The 20,058-nt window shown below is 53.2% G+C and overlaps 1 protein-coding gene across 10 annotated transcripts in view; it reads left to right on the top strand.

Annotated features, from left to right (window-relative positions):
• The window catches only part of RPS6KA2 (ribosomal protein S6 kinase A2), a 382,062-nt gene that overhangs the window by 335,751 nt on the left and 26,253 nt on the right, over positions 1-20,058 (top strand). For all 10 annotated transcript variants that reach the window (XR_003793712.1, XR_003793713.1, XM_029223883.1 and 7 more), the window contains 2 exons: positions 6,538-6,602; positions 14,363-14,465. Coding sequence is in view for 8 of the 10 variants with exons in the window: in XM_029223883.1 (XP_029079716.1) it covers positions 6,538-6,602; positions 14,363-14,465 (168 nt within the window). In the remaining 2 variants the exon portion in view is untranslated. The remainder of the gene's footprint in view (positions 1-6,537; positions 6,603-14,362; positions 14,466-20,058) is intronic.

Raw genomic sequence — 20,058 nt, 5'->3', positions numbered from 1 at the left:
GTTCAGCGCCTCCGAGAGGGTGTCCGTCTGGATTTGGAGGATCCCCGTTCAGCGCCTCCGAGAGGGTGTCCGCAGCATTTGCAGTGGAAGAAACGGCAGAGGTTCTTCCGCTTGATGTCACACGCTCGGCAGGTGACGAGACCGAGGTCCTCGCCCCAGATCACCTGCCCAAGGCGGCATGGCTGCCGAGGCTAGAGCTGGCGTTTCCCCCCGTTGTCCCCTTAAGATGCATTGCCCTCACCCAAAGAGTCTGAGTCTAAGTCTCCAGCCCACCGCTGACTGCAGTGTGCACTGCTCAGTCAGGTGCCCCATGCACCTGTGGCAGGTGCTGGTGACACACAGGTAGAGGATGCTGCCGCGTGGGAAACCTAGCCGTGTGGGCAAAGAAGCCAGAAATCTCGGGTAGAGATCCCCCCCGCCTTTCCCCTGCAGACCTGAGACACCTGAGGAGCCAGCCAGAGGGAGGCCCCTCCTCCAGGCAGGACGCTGGGGCTGAGGGGCGGGGGAAGGGCCAGGGCGGTGCTGGAGGGACAGACAGATGGAGAAGGCAGACAGGCCCCCACCCAGGCCGGGCCTGGCAGGGCTGGGCGGTCAGTGGAGGGGAGGGAGGGAACGGGTGGTTTTCCGTGCCGTGAGTGGAGAGATTTTACTCTTGTCAAAAATGGAGTCAAATTTGAGTTTATTTCCCCCACGGCGGCGTGTGGACCTGGCAGCTGGAAAACTGGATTGTTTGGGTTTCGCACTTGATGGAAGCATGTGCAAAATGCCCGCCCAGCAGGGCTGCCTGGGACCCTTGGGCGGCATCTGCAGGCTTGTGCGTGTGCTGGGGAGGGGGCAGTGGGGGGCGTGAGTTCTGGGCCCGAGAACGTCACAGGCGCAGTTGCAGAAGCGGAGATGACTAGCACGTGAGAGCACGCGTGCCCTCCAGGCAGCCTGGGTGGGGGGCTGAGAGGGCAGGGCAGGCGGAGCAGCCTGGGCCAGGCCGGGGCGGCGACGTCCCCCGGTCGGGACCCTCATAAGGACACAGCAGGCGGAGCGCGGCAGTCCTGTTTCTCAGAGGATCGATCGTTCTAGTCGTGAATTAGCGAAAGACCCTCTTGGGGCGTCTCTAGCTCACCCCTGTGAGCATCTGTAACTTAAGTCCTGGACATGCTGGACTCCTGGGGGCACACGGGGCAGAGGTTAGAAAGGCGTTAGACGTGCCCGTGAGCATAAAACAGCGCAGCCGGTAAACTACCGCTGGTGAACGGAGAACACGTGTGGGCAGGGCCCGTCCACTCGCCCAGGACTTCTGTTTTTCGTGTTTCCATTTTCTGTTCCAGACTCGATCTCCAGAGGGTGTGCTCTCCTGATCTGACTTCAAACACAGTCCGCTCTGGGCTCCAACCATCTCATTCCAGTCCCACGGGCATTGCTGTGACCTCTTGTAAAGGGCCAGCCTTTGACGGCTTGGTCAAGGCTGAGTGAACGCCCCAGCCCCTGGCTTGGAGCTGGTGGTCCCAAGCCTGCCCTGAGGGTGCTGCCAGGGCCTCGCCTCAGCCAGCAGGTCCCAGAAGACACAAGCTACGCCAAGCAAAGATTTTAAACAGTAAATGAAATTTCAAGCTGACCGGCAATACTTTAAGACTAAAAATGTGTAGATGATCTATAAGTGATTGAGAAGTGAAAAAGCAGACCTGGTGTTCCAATACTGGGTGGCTATGGACTGGCCTTTAGGGGTGTGCGGGTCCGGTAGACCAGACCCGCACAAAGTATGCAAGGAAAAGAGCCGGACGTGAGTTTATTCTGAACATGCCCAAAAGAATTAGAGAGGGACTCTGTGTGACTCTCAAATGACAAAAACAAATATTTCAACAGAGTCACAAAGGGTCCAGGGATTAAACATTTCCCAAAGCTACCTGTGGACAGGAAGATTCAAGGAAAACATTTTTGGCCGATCCCCAAACCTTTTGGGGATGATTTACTGTAGAAGTGGAAGCCCGTTGATGATTAAGCCCAGGAGGAAAGGAACGGGGTCGCCTCGTTAAAAATGTGAGGTGGAAGGGCTGCAGGTACCCAGGGCCATAGAACAGGTCCCAGCCTCAGGCACAGCGCTGCGTTTTACAGCCACGTGCCGGTGGAAGACAGTTCCAGTGGGATGCAAAGCTACCCCTCAACCAACGCGGAGAAATTGAGACAGGGGCCCAGATACAGAGGTTCAGGAAGACAGCCCAAAAGCGATTGGAACAAAAGTAATTAAATGTTCATACACCAGAGAATAAGCATGAATTCTTGAATCTGCTGCCCCAGTGAACTCTTTCTGCGTATTTGCCAGGCATTGGGGATCTTAATCGAGACTCGCCAAACTGCATAGAGAGAATGCTGTTCTTCCGTTCTCCATGTTTCTGTCCATAAGTACCTGTTCTTGTCAATTCTTCGTGAGCCCTCCTCTTCGGGACAGAGTGAGACTTGAGTGCATTTGGTGATGATCCCACAGCAAGTCAGCCGAGAGTCAGAGACAGACACAGACACAATCTCTGGACTGTCCCAGCTGGGACCTCTGCTCGCTGCCGTTTGTCAAATGTATTAAACAAAAAGGAATTGTCCTGCACAAAGTAGACTCTTTTAACATGTTTCAAGAGAGGATAAATAGAACTAGAATCCAAAATAATGACCCCATGTGCCCTAGGAAGGTTGACAAAGGCTTTAGAGAACTCTGTGCAGAAATTCTTTCTCTTTTACGTTTTCCCCTCTTTGGAACACCTGGAATTTTTGAGTAATAACCAAAGTGTTAATTCGCTCTCGAGTGTTTGTTGAGGCCTCGAAGCACGAACGTGGTGCAAAATCTCACTGCAGTGGAAGAACGAAGACGCAGATAAAAATGTTCTGAGTAGGCGCCTGAGACAGCCCAGCTGGTACCAGCAAACAACTGTAGCTACACCAACACCTGTATTTCCTCTGTTTTACTTCATTTTGATTCTTGCAGAGCATTCTTGCAAATGACGAATGAGCATGAAATGCAGTGGGTACAAATGCAAAGTAGATGTTTCAAAGTCACACAGCCAGTGAGTCACTGTACAGGTGCCTCTCCCTGGACTCAACGTGTGAGCACCAGTCTCCCACCTTCGACTAACCCACAGAGCTTCTGGCAACGCAACCCGCCTTCACCAAAAAGAGCGGGAAGAGGTACAAGTCAGAGGCGGTTTTTCGTTTCTCTTTAATCGTCGTGGCCAGAGGACTTTTTCAGTCCCGAGCTCTGGTCTCCATCAAAGGAGGGCTGCACGCAGGTGGGCACGAAGCCAGACGGTTCATTCTCGACATCTTGTTCCAGCAGCGGCTTGGGCACCTGTGGAAGGCCTCTAGCTGGGGATGCCCAGGCTGAGACCAGATCTCCGGACTCAGGTCAGGGGTTTACACAGCAAGGGATGGACACGGACATCCGGAGGGTCCTCAGCGTGAGGTCCTCAATAAAACTGTTTCTCTCTACTCATAACAACACTCCTGACACCAGACGTGTGGGGTTTTCCACACCAACTGATTCTCCACTTCTCTGCAGGCACAGACTGTGTGTCCTACGATTCAGCTCAGTTCTGGCACTGACCACCCAGAGTTATCTCGGACCCCAGGGTCAGGGTCACTCCCACCAGACACCCCATCTCCGATGCCAGTCCCAAGTGCCAGGTTGTCCATGTGCTTCCGGCCCACCAGCTGTAAACCCAGGGTTCCCAAGACCCCCTCCTCAGCTGTGATAATTCACGAGAACAGATCACAGAACTCAGGAAAGCGCTTTAGTGAGTTACTGTTACCAATGTATTACAAAGGATGTTCTACAAGATCAGATGAACCGCCAGATGAAGAGGTGCATAGGGCGAGGTCCAGAAGGGTCCCCAGCCCAGCCGCTTCTGTCCCTTTGGGGTTTGGGGGGAGCCACCCTCCTGGTTGTTCACCAGCCCAGAAACTCCCCTAACCCTGGTGTTCAGGTTTTGTTGGAGGTTCCGTTATGTAGGTGTGATTGATTCAATCACTGGCCGTTGGCGACTGGACTCAGTCAGCCCTTCTCTGCTCCCTGCAGTTGGGGCATGTGGGCGAGTTCGTCAGAGGTGGATGAAAGTTCCAAGCCTCGTCACAGGGCTGGCTCCGTCTGTAGGGTCTTTCCACAAGTCACCTCATTAAGACAAATTCAGGTGTGGTTGAGAGGGGCTTATTATGAATAACAAGAGATGCCTCTTTCACGCCTGGAGCCATTCCAGGAGCCAGTGACCAAAGCCAGACATCAAAACAGGAGATGCGGGCTTTCCTGGTGGTGCAGTGGTTGAGAGTCTGCCTGCCGACGCAGGGGACATGGGTTCGTGCCCCGGTCCGGGAAGATCCCACATGCCGCGGAGCAGCTGGGCCCGTGAGCCATGGCCGCTGAACCTGCGCATCCGGAGCCTGTGCTCCGCAACAGGAGAGGCCACAGCAGTGAGAGGCCCGCGTACCGCAAAAAAAAAAACAAAAAAAAAAAACAGGAGATGCTTCCATCATTCTTACCACTCAGGAAATTACGAGCATCTTAGGAGCTCTGGCCAGGAGCCCGAGACAAAGACCAAAATATGTATTTCTTATTATATCCGAATGTCTCAGGAGAAAGGCCAAATTGGATACACACGTCGGGGTGGGGTTCAGGGGCGGGGAGCGGAATCTGTCTTCCAGTTCTGCTCCTAAACTCCGGTTTGGTCCTGGGCACGTTACCCAGCCTCCTTCAGGCTGGTTCCTTATCTAGAGAGTAGGGATGGTGTCCAAGGCACTGGGTGTTGGTGGCATTTAGCGGGAGAACGCCTGTGATGTGTCTGCCCCGCGGCACTTCCCCGTGTCCCTAGAGGGGGAAATTCCGGGTCTGACAGCTTCCTCCCCTTGTTCGTCCATTTGCGTACCAAAGTGACAATCACCAGGTCACCGGAGTCCAGCGTGGTGACAAGGCCAGGGGCTCCTCTTTCCCAGGGTGCTGCCCTGGCCAGGCTTCCCCAGGGAGTGGGAGCTAGCTGGGCCCTCGTCCACCTAGAGGTGACCCCGATGCCACGGGCAGCTTCGCGCCTCCTTTTCTGCCCATGTCGCGGCTTTGACCAGGAAACAGGGCTGGAGATGACGACAGCAAGCCATGAACCCACAGCGGGCTGTGTCTCCCGGGACCCCCGGCGTCCGGGGGGAGAGTCCTCCCGCTTCTCAGGCTGGACGGCGAGGCCGGGCAAGGAGCTCCGCGGTGACCACGGCGGCTCGGGGGGCCTTGCACTGTCCTCCACACCTTCCTGCTTCCAGCCTCCCAGCCGCCTGCCTCCCTCCCGGGGATGAGGGGGGCGGCTCAGCCTAGTGGGGCAGACGCGGGCCGAGCCTCTGAACGGGGCGGGGCTGGGCCCCAGCGCTCGGGGTGCAGAACCGGGAAGCCTGTGTGGGCCTCACGCACGACCTGGTCGATTGAGACGCAGGACCCGTTTCCCCAGACAAAGCCGGAGCAGGAGTCGCCTGGCCTGAGGCCGCCTGCTACCCCTTCCCGCGTCTGCGCTGCTTCCCGGCCCCTCCCTGACTCACCTTCCCATCCTGGAGAGAACACAGACCTCGTGGGGCCTTAGGGCTTGGCTGTTTGAATTTTGTTTTGGGTTTTTTTTTTTTTAATTAATAGACTTATTTTTAGAGCCATTTTAAGTTTGCAGAAAAAATGGAAGAGAAGGTACAGCGAGTCCCACATGCTCTGTCACCCCCTGCACGCAGTGTCCCCTGGCGTCAGCTCTTGCTGATTTGATGCGCTTGTTAGAAGTGGTGAAGGAGTATCAGCACATCGTTACTACCTGAAACCCGCAGTTCACATCAGGGTTCACCCTGGGAGGGATAGCTACGGGCTTCAGCAAGTGCATGACGACATGTGTCTACCATTAGGTGTCCGAAGTTCTCTGCACGCCCTCACCCATCCCTCCTCCCTTGGGGCTCAGGATTTCACATAAGCAACAAGGCAGGGAGAGATTAGGCAGAAGGAGCCGGCGAAGCAGCACTGTTTGTACACAGTGTCCAGGTGACAAGAAACCTCTGTCTCGCGCAGGCCCAGGTGGACACAGGCCACCTCCATCTCTCTCCAGGTTCCCGTCCTGCTAGAAACGGCCTCTCCAGGCCCTGGCTTCCTTCCCCTTCCCTGTAAGCCCCAGAGCAGCCTTATAAGGCTCTCTGTGCTGTAGCCTCCACCCTGCCCTCACCGGCGTTTTCTCATCCTCTGGAAGGCCCGGCCTGATGCTGGCTCTAGTGGAGACTGGGATGGGCCTCCACTTCCTTGCCCGGATGCCCGGGCATCCCCGCACCTGCAGCAGGAGGTTCTAGCCTGCCCGGCCCCCTCTCTGCCACCTCACCTGGTCACAGCTCTGCAGGGCTGAGTGGTGGCCTCTATGGGCTGTGAGGGGGCAGCTGGCAGGAGAGGTCGCAGCTGGGGGCTCCTTCCCCCTGGAGGGCGTCAGGACCCCAGCCCCCTCCCTGCTGCGTCAGAACTGCAGTCACGGGTTTGCTCTGATGCTCATCTCTGCTCTGTGGTCATGGCAGGTGCTGGCCTGGACGGCGTGGAGGAGATCAAGCGCCACCCTTTCTTTGTCACCATCGACTGGAACGTAAGTTGCAGGCCAGGGTCCCGACTGCACAGAAAGCACAGGGAGGTGGGGCAGGGGAGTCGGCAGCTGCTGGGCACAAACCCGAGGTCAGTATAGACCCGTCACCTGGGGGAGCGCGCTCCCTCGGGGGATTCTGAACGCTCAGGCATTTGCCCGGCGCAGACCAGGGACTGCCACCCCTTCCCTGCGGCTCCAGGCCTGGAACCCCTTCCACACTTTCCCTGTCAGAGACCGGCCGGCCTCAGTGGCCCTGCAGCCGGGCCACCTCCCTGAGGGCAGAGCAGAGGCCACCCTGGGCCCAGCAGAAGGCTGAAGGGGCCCCTCGGCCGCTCCCGGGCTGCACAGAGCTTTCAGTTTGGGGCCTCTGGGCGCCCAGATTCGGTACTGCTTCCTGCCTCTAAACAGGATCACGCCCGCACTCAGCAGTCCTGTAGAAGCTGCTGCAGAAAAACTATCCAGACCAGAAAAGACAAAGCCATTCAGGACCCTTGTTAAAGACATAAAGAAGACTTCACTCAGGGGGCTGTCGAGATGGCGTAGGGACCACTGCAGGGGGGTAGGGGGTCCAGCCGTCAGGAGAGAGATGGGGCTCAGCTCCGAATACAACAAGGAAGGAGGGTGCGTGCCAGGGGCCAGAAAGGGACCAAGAGGAAGCACCAGGGTAAGGGGCCTCCGGCTAAACCCGCCGACCAGGATTCTTGCTGAGCTGGGTCAGGTGTCCAGACAAATCCATCTGTCAGGCCTGCTGGGGAGAGCTCGGGGGCCCGGGCAGGTCGGGTCAGAGTCAGGGGACGTCACTGGCTCCGCACTGCCGGATGGATGTGGACTGCGCCCCCCGCCGCGCCAGGGAGGACCCCGGGTCCAGCGCTCCCAGCCGCCCGACTGGACGCGGCGTGGAGCTGGACGCCGGCTCAGAAGTTCCCGACTCTCACCTCCCCGGCGCCCGGCTGCTGGCTCTGCGGGGGAGGGTCAGGGCAGGCGGCTACCGGGCCAGGCTCCCCGTCTGGAGGCGGCAGGCCTCCTCTGGGAGCAGGTCCTTGGTCCTTTCCCACTGGGTACGCACGGCTCTTAGCTTTGGGGTTTTCTTTTCCTGAGCTAGGATTTGACCAGAATGTTTACAAAGTGAAAGTCTCTCTATGCTGCAGGGGGCAGTGCCCGTGTCTGCCCGCCCCCTCCCCGCAGAGTGTGGGGTGTCCGCGAGCCTCGGGAAGGGGTGGCACCTCGGCTCTGGTGGGTGGGCAGGCCCCGCCCCAGGTCTCACCTCTGGGGACATTTTCGCACAAACGGCACGTAAAACCCGCTGCTCGCCGAGCTTCCCAGCCTCACCCCTACAGCCTCTCCTCCGCTCTCCACCTCAGCCCAGGAAGCACTCCGACTAGCAGTAGGGGCAGTTTGCTAACCTACTTTTAGATGCCGGTGATAGAATATGTGCACACACTTAGACTCGGTTTCAGAGGTAAGAGTAGAGAGAAACCTGGTGACTCTCTGGTGACGTGAGGCGCCTGGGAAATAGGGACAGCATCGCTGGGGCAGGGGCTGCAGTGGGAAGGGACCAGCACAGAAGGGGAAGGAGGGGGTCCCGGCGGCCACACCACTCAACACTAGAGCCTGGCTGGAAGGGGGGCCGTGGGCAGGTGCTGGGGAGATGCTCACCCCAGGACGGCGCCGAAGAAGGGGCTTGTCACGGGGGGATCCAAGTCAGCTTCGTGAGGTGCGTGGGATTTTCACAGCGCAGTGGCCCTGGAACACTGCAGGCCGGGTTCCCGTGCGTTCCAGAAAGCCCAGGTCTGCGTGAGCTCTGAGCACGAGCTGAGGCGCCCGGCCATTTAGAGCAGCCCTGGTGCACGGCTGGGCCTGGCTCTGTGGTCGGCGCAAAGCCCCTGGCTTCCTGTACCAAGAAGGCGGCACTTCTGCGTCACGTCAGAGCGATCAGGCTGGAGTTAGGTTGGGAAGTTTCTTCCGTTGCTTTTAGCGTTTCGTTTCATTTCGTGTTGGTTTGGTTTGGTTTTTGAGAGAGACCCTTCTGATGCACTCAGACAGCCTTACCTACTGTCATTTCCATGCTTCCCCGAGGATGACCAGGCAGGGCCAGAGGCGTGGAAAGACCTCATTGCATCCCTCGCTCTGGATGAAGCAGCCAGAGATAGGGAGGACTCTGAGACCACTTTTGTGGGCATTGGTGTATTTAATGAATACTTGGGGCTCGCGCGTGTCAAGGTGAGCAGGTGTCTGGGACATAACGATGCAAAGACACAGCTGTCCTCAAGCTGCTTCAAGTCCGGGGGTGCAGGCGTGCCGTCATCCAGCCGCGGAAGAGGCGTGCGGTGGGGCTGTCCCGTCTGGGAGGGGGTGACGCCGCAGAGATTTGAGGAGGATTGACAAGGGGGGAGCGGGGGAGGGGGCAGCAAAGATCTCCTGGGACCGCAGCCTTGCTCCAGCCGCTCGGGCCCTTCCCGGGGCGATGAGCTGTCGTCCTCTCCAGCCCCGGCACAAGCTGGTCAGCCCCGTAGGGGCCGCTGGGTCCTGGCCAGCGACCGGCCCCGGCTTTAGAAGGACGTGCACGGGATAGATTTGTCCAGATGTGCTCGTTCTGCTTTCGGCAGCTTAGATAACTGGAAACCACAGGGGAGGGAGATGCATTTGCAAAAACCGTTAGTACCAACGGGCCTTCCCACTGCCAGGGAGATGCTCAGAGTGACGGTGACAAGGCATCTCCTTGACTATTCGACTCTACCCCTGAGCCGGCCTCAGGATCCAGCTTGGGACATACAAGGATATGACTTCACCTCTGCTTCCTTCTGTGACCCAGAACTGCCAGCAGAAGTTTCTGGGTTTTTTAAGTAAATACCTGTCGTCCAGCGCTTCTCCCTGGGGTGTTCGGGTTTCCTGCTGGGGCAGAGTGAGTCCAGGGACACTGCACGTGGGGGGCACTGCCCCGTTTGTCCTGCTCTGCCATCACCTTGTCCTCAGAGCCTAGCAATTAGCACCTGCCCAGGAGGCATCCTCCCTGAAAGCTCGCTCCCTGCGATAGGAGAAATGAAAAATTACAAGTTAATTATAGACTGAAAGCCTCTGCAGCCGGTGATGGGAGAGTCGGGCACAGAAGCTGCGTTGACTTTTCCCCTGTGGCTGGAGCGGTGCCGAGAACACAAAAATGAGCACAGACCCCAAATAAGCTTCGTCAAAGTTAATCACCTCGGGCCCCGTGAGCCGGGCTCCCCTCACAGTGGGAATAACGCTTCCACAGCCAAGGCCCGCCCTGTAACTATGACGACTCATTCTTCCAGTCACTTTTATTAACGCTGGGAGTGTGCTTGTGCTGTTCGTTTTACTTTCTGAAACCCTTCCAAGCACATCACCGGTTGGCGGGTGTGAAATGGGAGGGATTCCCCGGGGGGAGCTGAACCCAAGGCAGTGAGAGGAGTACGCACCATCCCTGGGCGACCTGGTATCATGTGCAGAGCCCCCAGATCGCCGGCCGTGTGGGCTGGCAGGAGGAGAGTGGGGCTCCGGGCCGCAGAGGGGGGACCCCTCCGGTTTGGGTCCCAGGAGCTACCCGCTACTGCTTGGCATCTCACCGTGCGTGGGCCCCTTCCACGGCCCACTGGAAGATTGCTGTCGATCTACCTCCATGTTAAGTACACCAGGAGAACTCACCCTTCCAAGGAGCCGACAGGTGTCTGTTCAAAGACTTAATCGCCCTTTGGCTCGGGGGTTTTGTAAATCCAGATACTGGGGTTGGAGCAGCTCACGGTGGGGTCACCAGTGGAAGCAGAGCTCTGCACCTCGTGGACCAGACGCCCCAGATCCGCCCACGGCATGCTGCAGTCATTGAAATTCTTCGTGTTCCTCCTCCTGTCCTGCCGTCACTCTGCATCTGGATCTGCATCATTTCTGCGTTGCTATTTCAGGAATCATCTCTAACGGTGCCCTTTGCCTGATTGGAGCATGTTGATTTTGAAATGCCCGGAGCCAAAAGTGCTGGCAGAAAACAGACGTTAGGTCTGTGACCCCGAACTAGAATCAGTCTTCTCTTCATTATCTCTTCAGTTGCTATTTCTATTTTGCTCCCTCTCTCCTTCCCTAGTCACCTGAAGGTCTTTTAGGTATAAGTAGAATTCCGATGCACCTGCAAAGAGCATCCCAGCCTGTACATGTGCGAGGTGAAATCCGTTCCAGCGTTGCTACAACTTGCAACTTGAGATCATCGTCCTGAGATCCTGGGACAAATGCCATGACTTAAAGTGATGCCTGGTGGTTTGGTCGTGAGATCCCACCTTCTTTCCATCAGTGTGGGGTAAATTGTTCCAGAGGCTCAGAAAGGGGAATCTAGGTCAGAACTACGCTGCATCTCGTCAAGCTCAAAGTCCACAAAATGCATCTGCCTGTTCGTTCTCCATTTGACCCCGTGCACAGCAGCGGACATTACAGAATGAGAAGCACGGTCACCTTTTCCCTAAATCCTCAAACCCACTCCTAGGTTTGGACACCTGGAAAGAAAGAAAAAACATGTATAAGAATAACACATATTAGCACTTTCCAAAATGTTTATCCAGTAACAGGAAGACACTGACAGGCCTCTAGGACTGCAGTAAACACAAGGGTGTATCCAAAGGGCAGGGTGACCAAACACCCCAGGTGGCCTACACAGCTCTTTGCTGCCCACTTGAAACCAGGACGAAACCACAGCAACCGCCGGAGACAGAGAGGGTGGAGGTCTGGGGGCCGGTGGGCAGATTACGCTCACAGGCTCTGTCTCTGCAGGGACCAGTGTCAGGGTGAAGAGGGGTCTTCGAGAGGACTTCCTGCTGCCCTCCTGCAAGCCTTGGGAAGCTTTCTTCCACGCTGCGCCTCGGGTCAGTCAGGCTCTCCGTAGCTGACGCACAGGCTTACAGAGGCGGTTTGGAAAATGCAAGGGAACACAGACATGTGCTTGCACACATTGCCATGTGAAGCCAGAGGTTGTACACGCTGCACACCGGGTTCTGGGACTGGCTTGGTGGACGTCTGGAGTTGGGATTCTGCACAGGGCAGGGTGGGGCAAGCGTGAGCCGAGCACCGTCCTGGGTGGGGAACCCCGGGGACCACGTCCTCTCTTGCTTCCCGAGTCATCGCTAGGTACCTCAGTTAAAAGGGTGCAATGCTCTCCACCCAAACCAAGTCCACAGCAGCTCACGGCCAGGGGACAGTCTGATTCCGACGAACTCTTCTCCTTATGGCTGAGGACTTGGAAGTCAGGGGCTGCGTCTTCTCCCAAGGGGTCAGCCTCCCAGCCAGGACCAGTGAGCTGCAGTCAATGGAGGCAAGTAGAAGGATCGGCCTGGGAGTTGGGGTGGGGAGAGGAACTGAAATGTATGAGCTTCAGCCTTCAGATGCAAAATGTCTCTCATTTGCATGAAATGACAAGCAGTTCTCTGTGTGTGTGTGTGTGTGTGTGTGTGTGTGTGTGTGTGTGTGTGTGTATTGAGATACAGTTGACATATAACATTATGTTAGGTTCACAGTTTGCAAGGCAGAAATAGAGATACAGATGTAGAGAACAAACATGGACATCCAGGGGGGAAAGCGGACGGTGGGATGAACTGGGAGATTGGGATTGACATATATACACTAATAGGTATAAAATAGATAACTAATAAGAACCTGCTGTATAAATAAATTAATTAAATTTTAGAAAAAGAGACAGCGTGGGCTGTAAAAAACAAAAAACAACCCCCCCTAAAAAAACTTGGTCATTTGTAAGCTAAACAACAAATAAACTGTTTGAAAAAGAAAAATAAAAAGTAAAAAAAATAAATTAAAAATTAAAAAACCATCATGTTAGGTTCAGGTGTACAACATAATGATTTGCTCTTTGCATTGTGAAGTGATCACCCCAATAAGTCTACTTAAAATCTATCACCGCACACTTACAAGAGGTTTTTTTCCTGTGAACTTGCAGCACGGTCTTACGAACTGTAGCCACCAGGCTGTCCCGTGCATCCCCAGGACTTATTTATTTTATAACCGAAAATTTGCACCTTTCGATCCTCTTCCTTTCATTGGGTCCATCTCAGCCGCTCCAACCCCCCTCCCCAAACTCTCCCAAGCCCCACCCCACCTCTGGCAGCCACACGTGTGTTTTTATAATGGAAATCTCTCCTGTAAACAAATCCCCCCTCTTCGTAGAAGCTGGAGTCCTGCTGCGGTGGAGATTCCCCTGTCCCTCCCCCTTCTCTGGGAAGTTACAGGAGGACTCGTGAAGGCAGAGGGATGAGGATGTGATTTTTACTGGATCAGGACAAATATTTATTTAATAACCCAGCTCAAATATCGCTGGTGGGAGGGGAGAGCTGAGCCCTGCAGGCCAGGCTGGGCAGCATTTGAATCGGGGTGCCGAGCTCGCCCCTGCTTATTAGACTTCCCCTGAGAAGTGCATGCATCAGGGAGGTGCATTCCCTCCCTACTGGTGTGTCCGCGTGGAAGGCAACCTCTTTCTATCTGGAAAGGGTTTATAGAGTAACTCAATTCGTAATGACATCTCTTCACCCAGGGCAGGAAATGACCGAATAATGCTCCACTGAATTAACTCGGTTTTTTCTCCTCCGGTGGCTCCCAAGTGCACTGCGCCCCCCACCCCAGCTCCACATGTGCGCCTGCAGCCGCGGCTGCTCTGAGCCCTGGGAGGGAGCCCAGCGGCCACCGGTCAGTGCAGCTGTTTGACGGCGCCTTCTGGAAGGGTGTGCTCTGGGCGGGGTCTCCCCTGGGATGGGAAGAGTCTGGAGACCCAGGCCCTCCTCCCGTCTGCTCCTTCGTCGCCCTTGACCCTGGAGGGGGTCTTACCTAATCTTAGCCTATTTCCTCGCCTGGAAACTCGGGTGACAAAATCTGCTTTACTGTGTTATTGAAAGATTGAGAGCGGATCTCCACAAGTCACTGGCTCCATTTCCAGACTCCCCCGACCGGGGTGGCGGGGGGCGTCCTGAGTCCAGACCTGGTGAAACAGGAGCTCCGAAAAGTGCCTGAGCCTGGTGTTTCCAGCCGGGAAACAGTCCTGGATCAGGACCCCTTCCAGCAGAAGGGGTCCTTGCTGGGCCTGCGAGGCTTGGAACAGTGCACGTGAGGGTGTGGCCTCTGCATCCCACCAAAGGCAGCGCCACATGTGGCCAGTTCTCTGGCTGGTGCTCGTCAGGCCCTTAAAGTGCACAAAAATGTGTAACTAAACCCAAGAGCCCGACGCAGCCCCTCGACTTGAGCAGAGGGGTCTGGACGCCCAAATTTGGTGGCAGCCGGAGTAGGTGCCCCAGGGAGGTGCACAGGCATTGAGGTGTGGGTGAGGAAGGACCTGGATGGGGTCTGTGTCCCCGCAGAGCAGGGTCCCGGGTGCTGGCTCCGAGATCGCCGGTGCGGGAAGCACTTGCCAAGGAGCAGGGTTCTTCCTGCTGTTACCTGGGGGTGGGGCAGGGCATAGCTGTCCTGTCAGATTTTACTTGAAGAAGAAGATTCTACTGCCCAAAAGAGGTTGAAAACCATTGCCCTAAAATAAGAATACTTAGCTGTCCCCAGGCCCTTTTCCCTCGAGCTATGGCTTTTATGTCTCTGTATAAACTATATTCTATGTCGTATACAATAGACATCATATTTTATGTGTGTTACTAAACGTGTCAGAGCTCTGGGAGGGGCTGCCGTGTGCTAGCACCTGATTGGCAGGTGGCACAGATGGGTTTCCCGCCCGCATTCTCCCTGCTGGCCCTCAGCGCCCTGTCTTGCTGTCCACGCAGAAGCTGTACAGGAAGGAGATCAAGCCGCCCTTCAAGCCGGCGGTGGGCAGGCCAGAGGACACCTTCCACTTCGACCCCGAGTTCACGGCGAGGACGCCCACAGGTGTGTGCAGGCAGGGAGAGGGGGGCGGGCCTGTGTGTCTTTCCCATGGCGGGTCCTCCAGCCTGGCCAGGTAGGGACAGGCATCCAGGAGCCAGAGAGCGCCATGTTCAAGGGCCCTTCCATGGGATATAGTCCCGTCCTCTTGTTCCTCTGCTCGTAGTAAAGGCTTACGTGATAGAACTACTTATCAGTTAGCCCCCAGGTAACACCCAGCTGGGAAATTCCCCAGGTGTTCTGTATCCCCCGCCCACCTCATGCTGCCTCTTGGCCTAAGTTGTCAATCCAGTGACCACCTGTCAGAGGGACACACCCGGGCAAGCTCGAGAAAAGAACCTCAAGGCAATGAGAATCTGTTGTTTAATTAGGGAGGTTTTATGGGAAGAGGGAGCCTGTCTGTTAAGTCTGTTAATGTGTGGACTATTGTTCTTATTCATACAAAAAACAAACACCTGTTTGAGAACTTGCATCAGCTACTCTATCTCGGCACAGCAGGTGGACTTGTGTATTTAGCCTCTATGACACGTCTTAAATTACTCCTAAGGTCTACCAAATTCAATCAGAACTGGTCAGCTCCCTTTAAAATTTGTCATTTTGTGATATGAATAAATTAATATTAACCTTTTTTAGATATGGTAATTGTCCTAGTCTACCCAGGCGGCCATAACAAAATACCACAGGCTGGACGGCTTCAACTAGAGAAATTTATCTTGGTTTCCCGTGAGAGCTCTCTTCGGGGCTTGCAGACGGCCTCCTTCTCTTTGTGTCTTCACATGGCCTTACTTTGTGCTCAAGGAGAAGGAGAGAGAAGTCCCTGGTGTCCCTTCTTCTTATAAAGACATCAGTCTTGCTGAATCAGAGTCCCACCCTCATCACCTCATTTAACCTTAACTACCCTCCGCAAGACTCCTTCTCCAAATATTGCCACATTGGGCTTCAACACGTGAATTTTGTGGGGCACGGTTCAGTTCATCCCAGTGAAGGTATGGTGATTTTGTCTAAAAAACAAATTAACATGCCCCTTCTGGAGATATGGGTGGGAAAAGTTCAGCCAGTTGGTAGCTCTTGGGGCTGTGTGATGTGCCCATGGGGGGTTCCCATGCTTTTCTCACTGTTATTGCATCTGAAATTTTCTGTGATTAAAAAAGGATCATGAAACAAATAGATGGTCAGATAGAAAATATCGAGTAGATAAAGTTGCAACAGAGAATCCACTGGGCTCCCTCTGGTTTAAGCTGTTGGTGAGAGCCTGTGTCCCACACGCCGGGGGCGGGCACATTAGGGGTGTGAGCTCTGTGCAAACACAGAGGGTTGGGGGCATCCATGGGGCCGCTGGTGGTCCCAGGGCATCTCCTGACCCACGCAGCAGGGGCTCCAGGACCAAGAAAGAAGCAAATTCTGGGGGCTATCAATGAAGGAGTCAGGACGCAGACGCTCACTCATTTCTTTCGGGTCCTCGTGCAGCCCCCAGATAAAACTAAGACTGTCCTCAGGGACAGAGCTAGGGTGATGCCTGCTGTCACAGTCTGGGGTAATCGCTGCTGCGAGATGTACCGTGGCTGCCGAGAAGGTGGAGGAGATCTAGCTCTGTCCTCTTTAGTAGAGACGGTCCAATGTTTCTCCAGTTCTCAACGGCCTCAGAAAGTTCTTGGGTGTTGGGGTCAGTCCTTCATGTTGACAAAATTGACCACTTCACAGAATCAGATTACTTTTTAGCTTCAGAGTTTGGAAAGACGGGGAAGCACTGGGGATTCCATCCCGGGTGTGCCCGCAGCTCACCTGAGCAGGTCGCTTTCTTTCTCCTCCTGTGGTTTACCTGAATGTAAAGGAACACAGAAACGATTAACCCTGACAAAGGACACTGCCTGTGACCACCACCCACACGACCTCCCGGTCCGTAATGAAATGTGCACTGTTTCACCGAGGGTTTCCGGCATTCGGACTCTGTGCTTAAAATACTGAAATAAAGACCACGTTTGTGCTGCCTAGCAAGAAAATGCTCATAGAGCCCACTCGAAATTATTCGCCTTTACGTGCTTTTTGTGTTATCCGTGAAGAATTTAAACTCCGACCTAGTCGGCCTCTGTGATTAGCAGGCTTTTTTTTTAGCACCTCATGAACGTTTTGTGCACAGAGAATTCAAATTTATTTTATTATTAGCCGAAGGAAAACGTAATTAGACACCATGTATTTTAATGACGTCCAGAAATGGCTTTTTTACTCCTTACTATTTGGATTTCTCCAATCAATTGTACTTAAAGTCAACTTATTGCAGGACACAGTTTGCCTTTGAGGAGGTAGTCATTGAAGTGCCGAGACACAGAAAAATCATTCTCTCTATATATTTATAAGAGAGTAGAATTTTCTAAGCACATGAGCTGAGCGCACGGCTCTTAAAGGGCAGCAGAGGCGACGAGATTCTGAAACAGCGGGTAATCCACATTCTGCGTTAGACTCGGATGCTGCTCTGTCGGAATTTTTTGTAGTGGCCTTGAAGTCTTTCTTTTTTAACTTAAACCGATGCTAAAGCTGGTGGATATTCCCTGAAGACACACCAGCTGCCCATCAGAGCCTGCTGACTGATGGGAGATGCCACTCTAAGATTTAAAGACCCAGAAACGTATTGCACAAGTCAGAAATCACTCCTAGGATCAACGAAGGTTGACTGTACTCACCTTTAAATTTCCTTTCATCCAACTCACATCTTTGCTCTTCTCTTAGTACCGAGCTAAGAATCGGCGTTCCCCAGCCACTTATAAAGCGTGTTAAATGCCGTTGATAACCACCTACCACGTGGTCACCATCTAGCTACACGGACCCAGTGTTGGCTGTGACAACCTCTCGTGAAGTACGTGTGAACCTCAGCTGATCTCTTGGTCTGAGCAGCCCGAGCTGAGCACACGGAGAGGCAGCCCAGGCACAGAAGGCATGGCCCTGGGCTTCACGCCTCCTTGGTGGTTGAAAGTCCTTGCTTATTTGATCTACAGACTTCCCATTCACTAGGGAAGGTGTATCAGTTCAAGTTCACCGGACGGTACCTCTCCACCACGCGCACACTCCCAGGTGCTGTAACTGAGCCTCCATGCACTCGGCCCTCAACCTTTGCACAGCTCACACTAGTTCCTGGGTCGGGCTCCAGTTCTTCCATCTAAAACCTGCGCCTCGGGGCTTGACGGTGGCTGAATCGACGCTATATCCCTGTGCTTGGTGCAGACCCAGGGCAGGACACGGTAGCCTGGGGGATTTTTAAGAGCAGGCAGATCTCAAAGCCAGGGTTCTCTGCAGGGCAAAGCAAGGCAAAGCGCAAAGCCAGCCCGGGAGCAAAGCCCAGCATCTTCAGAGCACACTTGCTGCCTCTGCTGTCTTGCGGTGCATCATTTCCAAATTCTAAAAATGACTCAGCCGAGCCTTGTGCTTTTTAATTAAGCTTCTCTAGCCCCGCAGCTTATTTCCAAACACAGTCAGCTCTGATCTCATTAACTCCGGGGTGACTCTGGAGCTCTTTGCGAGGTAACAGGTACGGGGCTGAGACCCGAGTCCTCTCCCTCGTGGTCCAGGATGCTGAAGGTGCGGTGGGCCAGGCACGTGAAGCCCCCTGTCACCTGGCAAGGTCTTCCTGGAAGAGCCGTGTGGGCCACCGGGTCGGCCGCTTATCTGCAGGGAGAGATCCCACATCACGCAGCTCGTGGTGTAGCTCCCGGGTGTGGAAGGAGCGCCCCAGTCGCCTTTCCCTCAAAATAAAATGCTCAGGAATAAAACCCACATTCTCTGCAACAGCTCACCCCTCCAAGCCCCCAGCCACCTGCTCCACCATGGAAGCTTTAGTGTATAGTTTCCACATCAAAGTGAAGTATCAAGACCAAGTAAAAAGGTAAAAAGTAGAAAAGCAAACACCCACTCCTAGGGCCTTTCCAGTCCCACTCGCCAGAGTTTTCCACACAATATGGATTTAAATCTTACATATGTACATTGTAAGAAAAATTTAAATCCACATTATATACTTTATGTATTATTATAGATTTATATATATATATAAAATGCCTAAGTGATAGAATTTATGTTATCATATTGTTATATATTGCTTATGAGTTTATTGTAATGTGTTTTAGTACATGTATAGCTGATTCACTTTGTTCTACAGCAGAAACTAACACACCATTGTAAAGCAATTATACTCCAATAAAGATGTTTTTAAAAAGTTTTTAAAAATTTAAAAAAAATTTTTCCTACAGTGTGTACATTCTACAGCTTGTTTTCTCTTTTTTGACTCGACAGACTATTGTGTCAGTTCACACAGCCGTGTCTCATCCCGGGTATCGTAGTCTTAACTAGTGTTACCTGCACGCATGAACGTTGTTGGTCTTGTGCATGGTTTCCCCAGTGGTGAATATTTAGGTTGTCTCCAGTTTTTGTTTGTTTGTTTGTTTGTTTTGCTATTACAAATATTGCTAAGACAAACATTTTCTTTTTTGCTCTTTCTTTAGAGTTTTTAAAGATCACATTTTGTTTGTTTTTAAATTTTATTGACATATAGTTGATTTACAATGTTGTGTTAATTTCTGCTGTACAGCAAAGTTACTCAGCTATACATATATATATATTCTTTTTCATGTTCTTTTCCATCATGGTTTATCACAGGATATTGAATATAGTTCCCTGTGCTATACAGTAGGACCTTGTTGTTTATCCATTCTATGTATTATAGTTTGCATCTGCCGACCCCAAACTCCCAGTAATTCTGTTCCCCACTCCGCCTTCCCCTTGGCAACCGTAAGTCTGTTCTCTATGTCTGTGAGTCTGTTTCTGTTGTGTAGATAGGTTCATTTGTGTCGTATTTTAGATTCCGCATATAGGTGATATCATATGGTATTTGTCTTTCTCTTTCTGACTTACTTTGCTTAGTATAATAATCTCTAGGTCCACCGTGTAGCTGCAAATGGCACTATTTTATTCTTTTTAAAGGCTGAGTAATATGCCATTGTATCAGTATATATCTACACCAAGACAAACATTTTCTACATTTATTTGTAAGCACTTTTGAAAGTAATTCTGTCAGATAAATTCATAAAAGTCTAGTTGCTCTTCAAAAGACAGGTGTATTTTATACTTTGGTAGATAACTCCTCTTCTACCTTGCAAAGATTATGCCAGCTTAGGCTCCCACCTACCACCGCAATGTCCAGCCCCAGCCAAACCTACATGCAGCTGGTTACTTTACATTTTGCTAATTTGTTAGGCAAAGTGTTACCCCGGTTAAATGTGTACGTGCCCCCATTAGAGGGACTGAGCACCTTCTCAGGTAGGAGAGCAGTCGGTATCTGAGTCCTGCCCCCATTTTTCTTCGGGGCATGTTCCTTTTTTCTCATTGATCTCTGGGAGCTCTTTGCATAGTAGAGAGTTTGGTCCCTTGTCTGTTGTATATGATGCAAATATTTTCTCTCCACCAATCTTTTATCCTTTTGTTTTCCTTAATGATAAACTTGAACTGAGACCCGTCTCAACAGCAGTCAAGCCTTCAGACAAATCGACAGAGCTTAGAGGGGTCACGATTGAAGGGCTTCCTGAGGGTCCCCAGGAGCAGAACACCCTGCGTGCTG

This window comes from Monodon monoceros, unplaced genomic scaffold (assembly GCF_005190385.1).
Source record: "Monodon monoceros isolate NGI ecotype Baffin Bay Population unplaced genomic scaffold, NGI_Narwhal_1 Super_Scaffold_15, whole genome shotgun sequence".
Lineage (NCBI taxonomy): Eukaryota > Metazoa > Chordata > Mammalia > Artiodactyla > Monodontidae > Monodon > Monodon monoceros.
The sequence above is the reverse complement of the archived record's forward strand: the minus strand, read 5'-3'. Positions and strand labels throughout refer to the sequence as shown.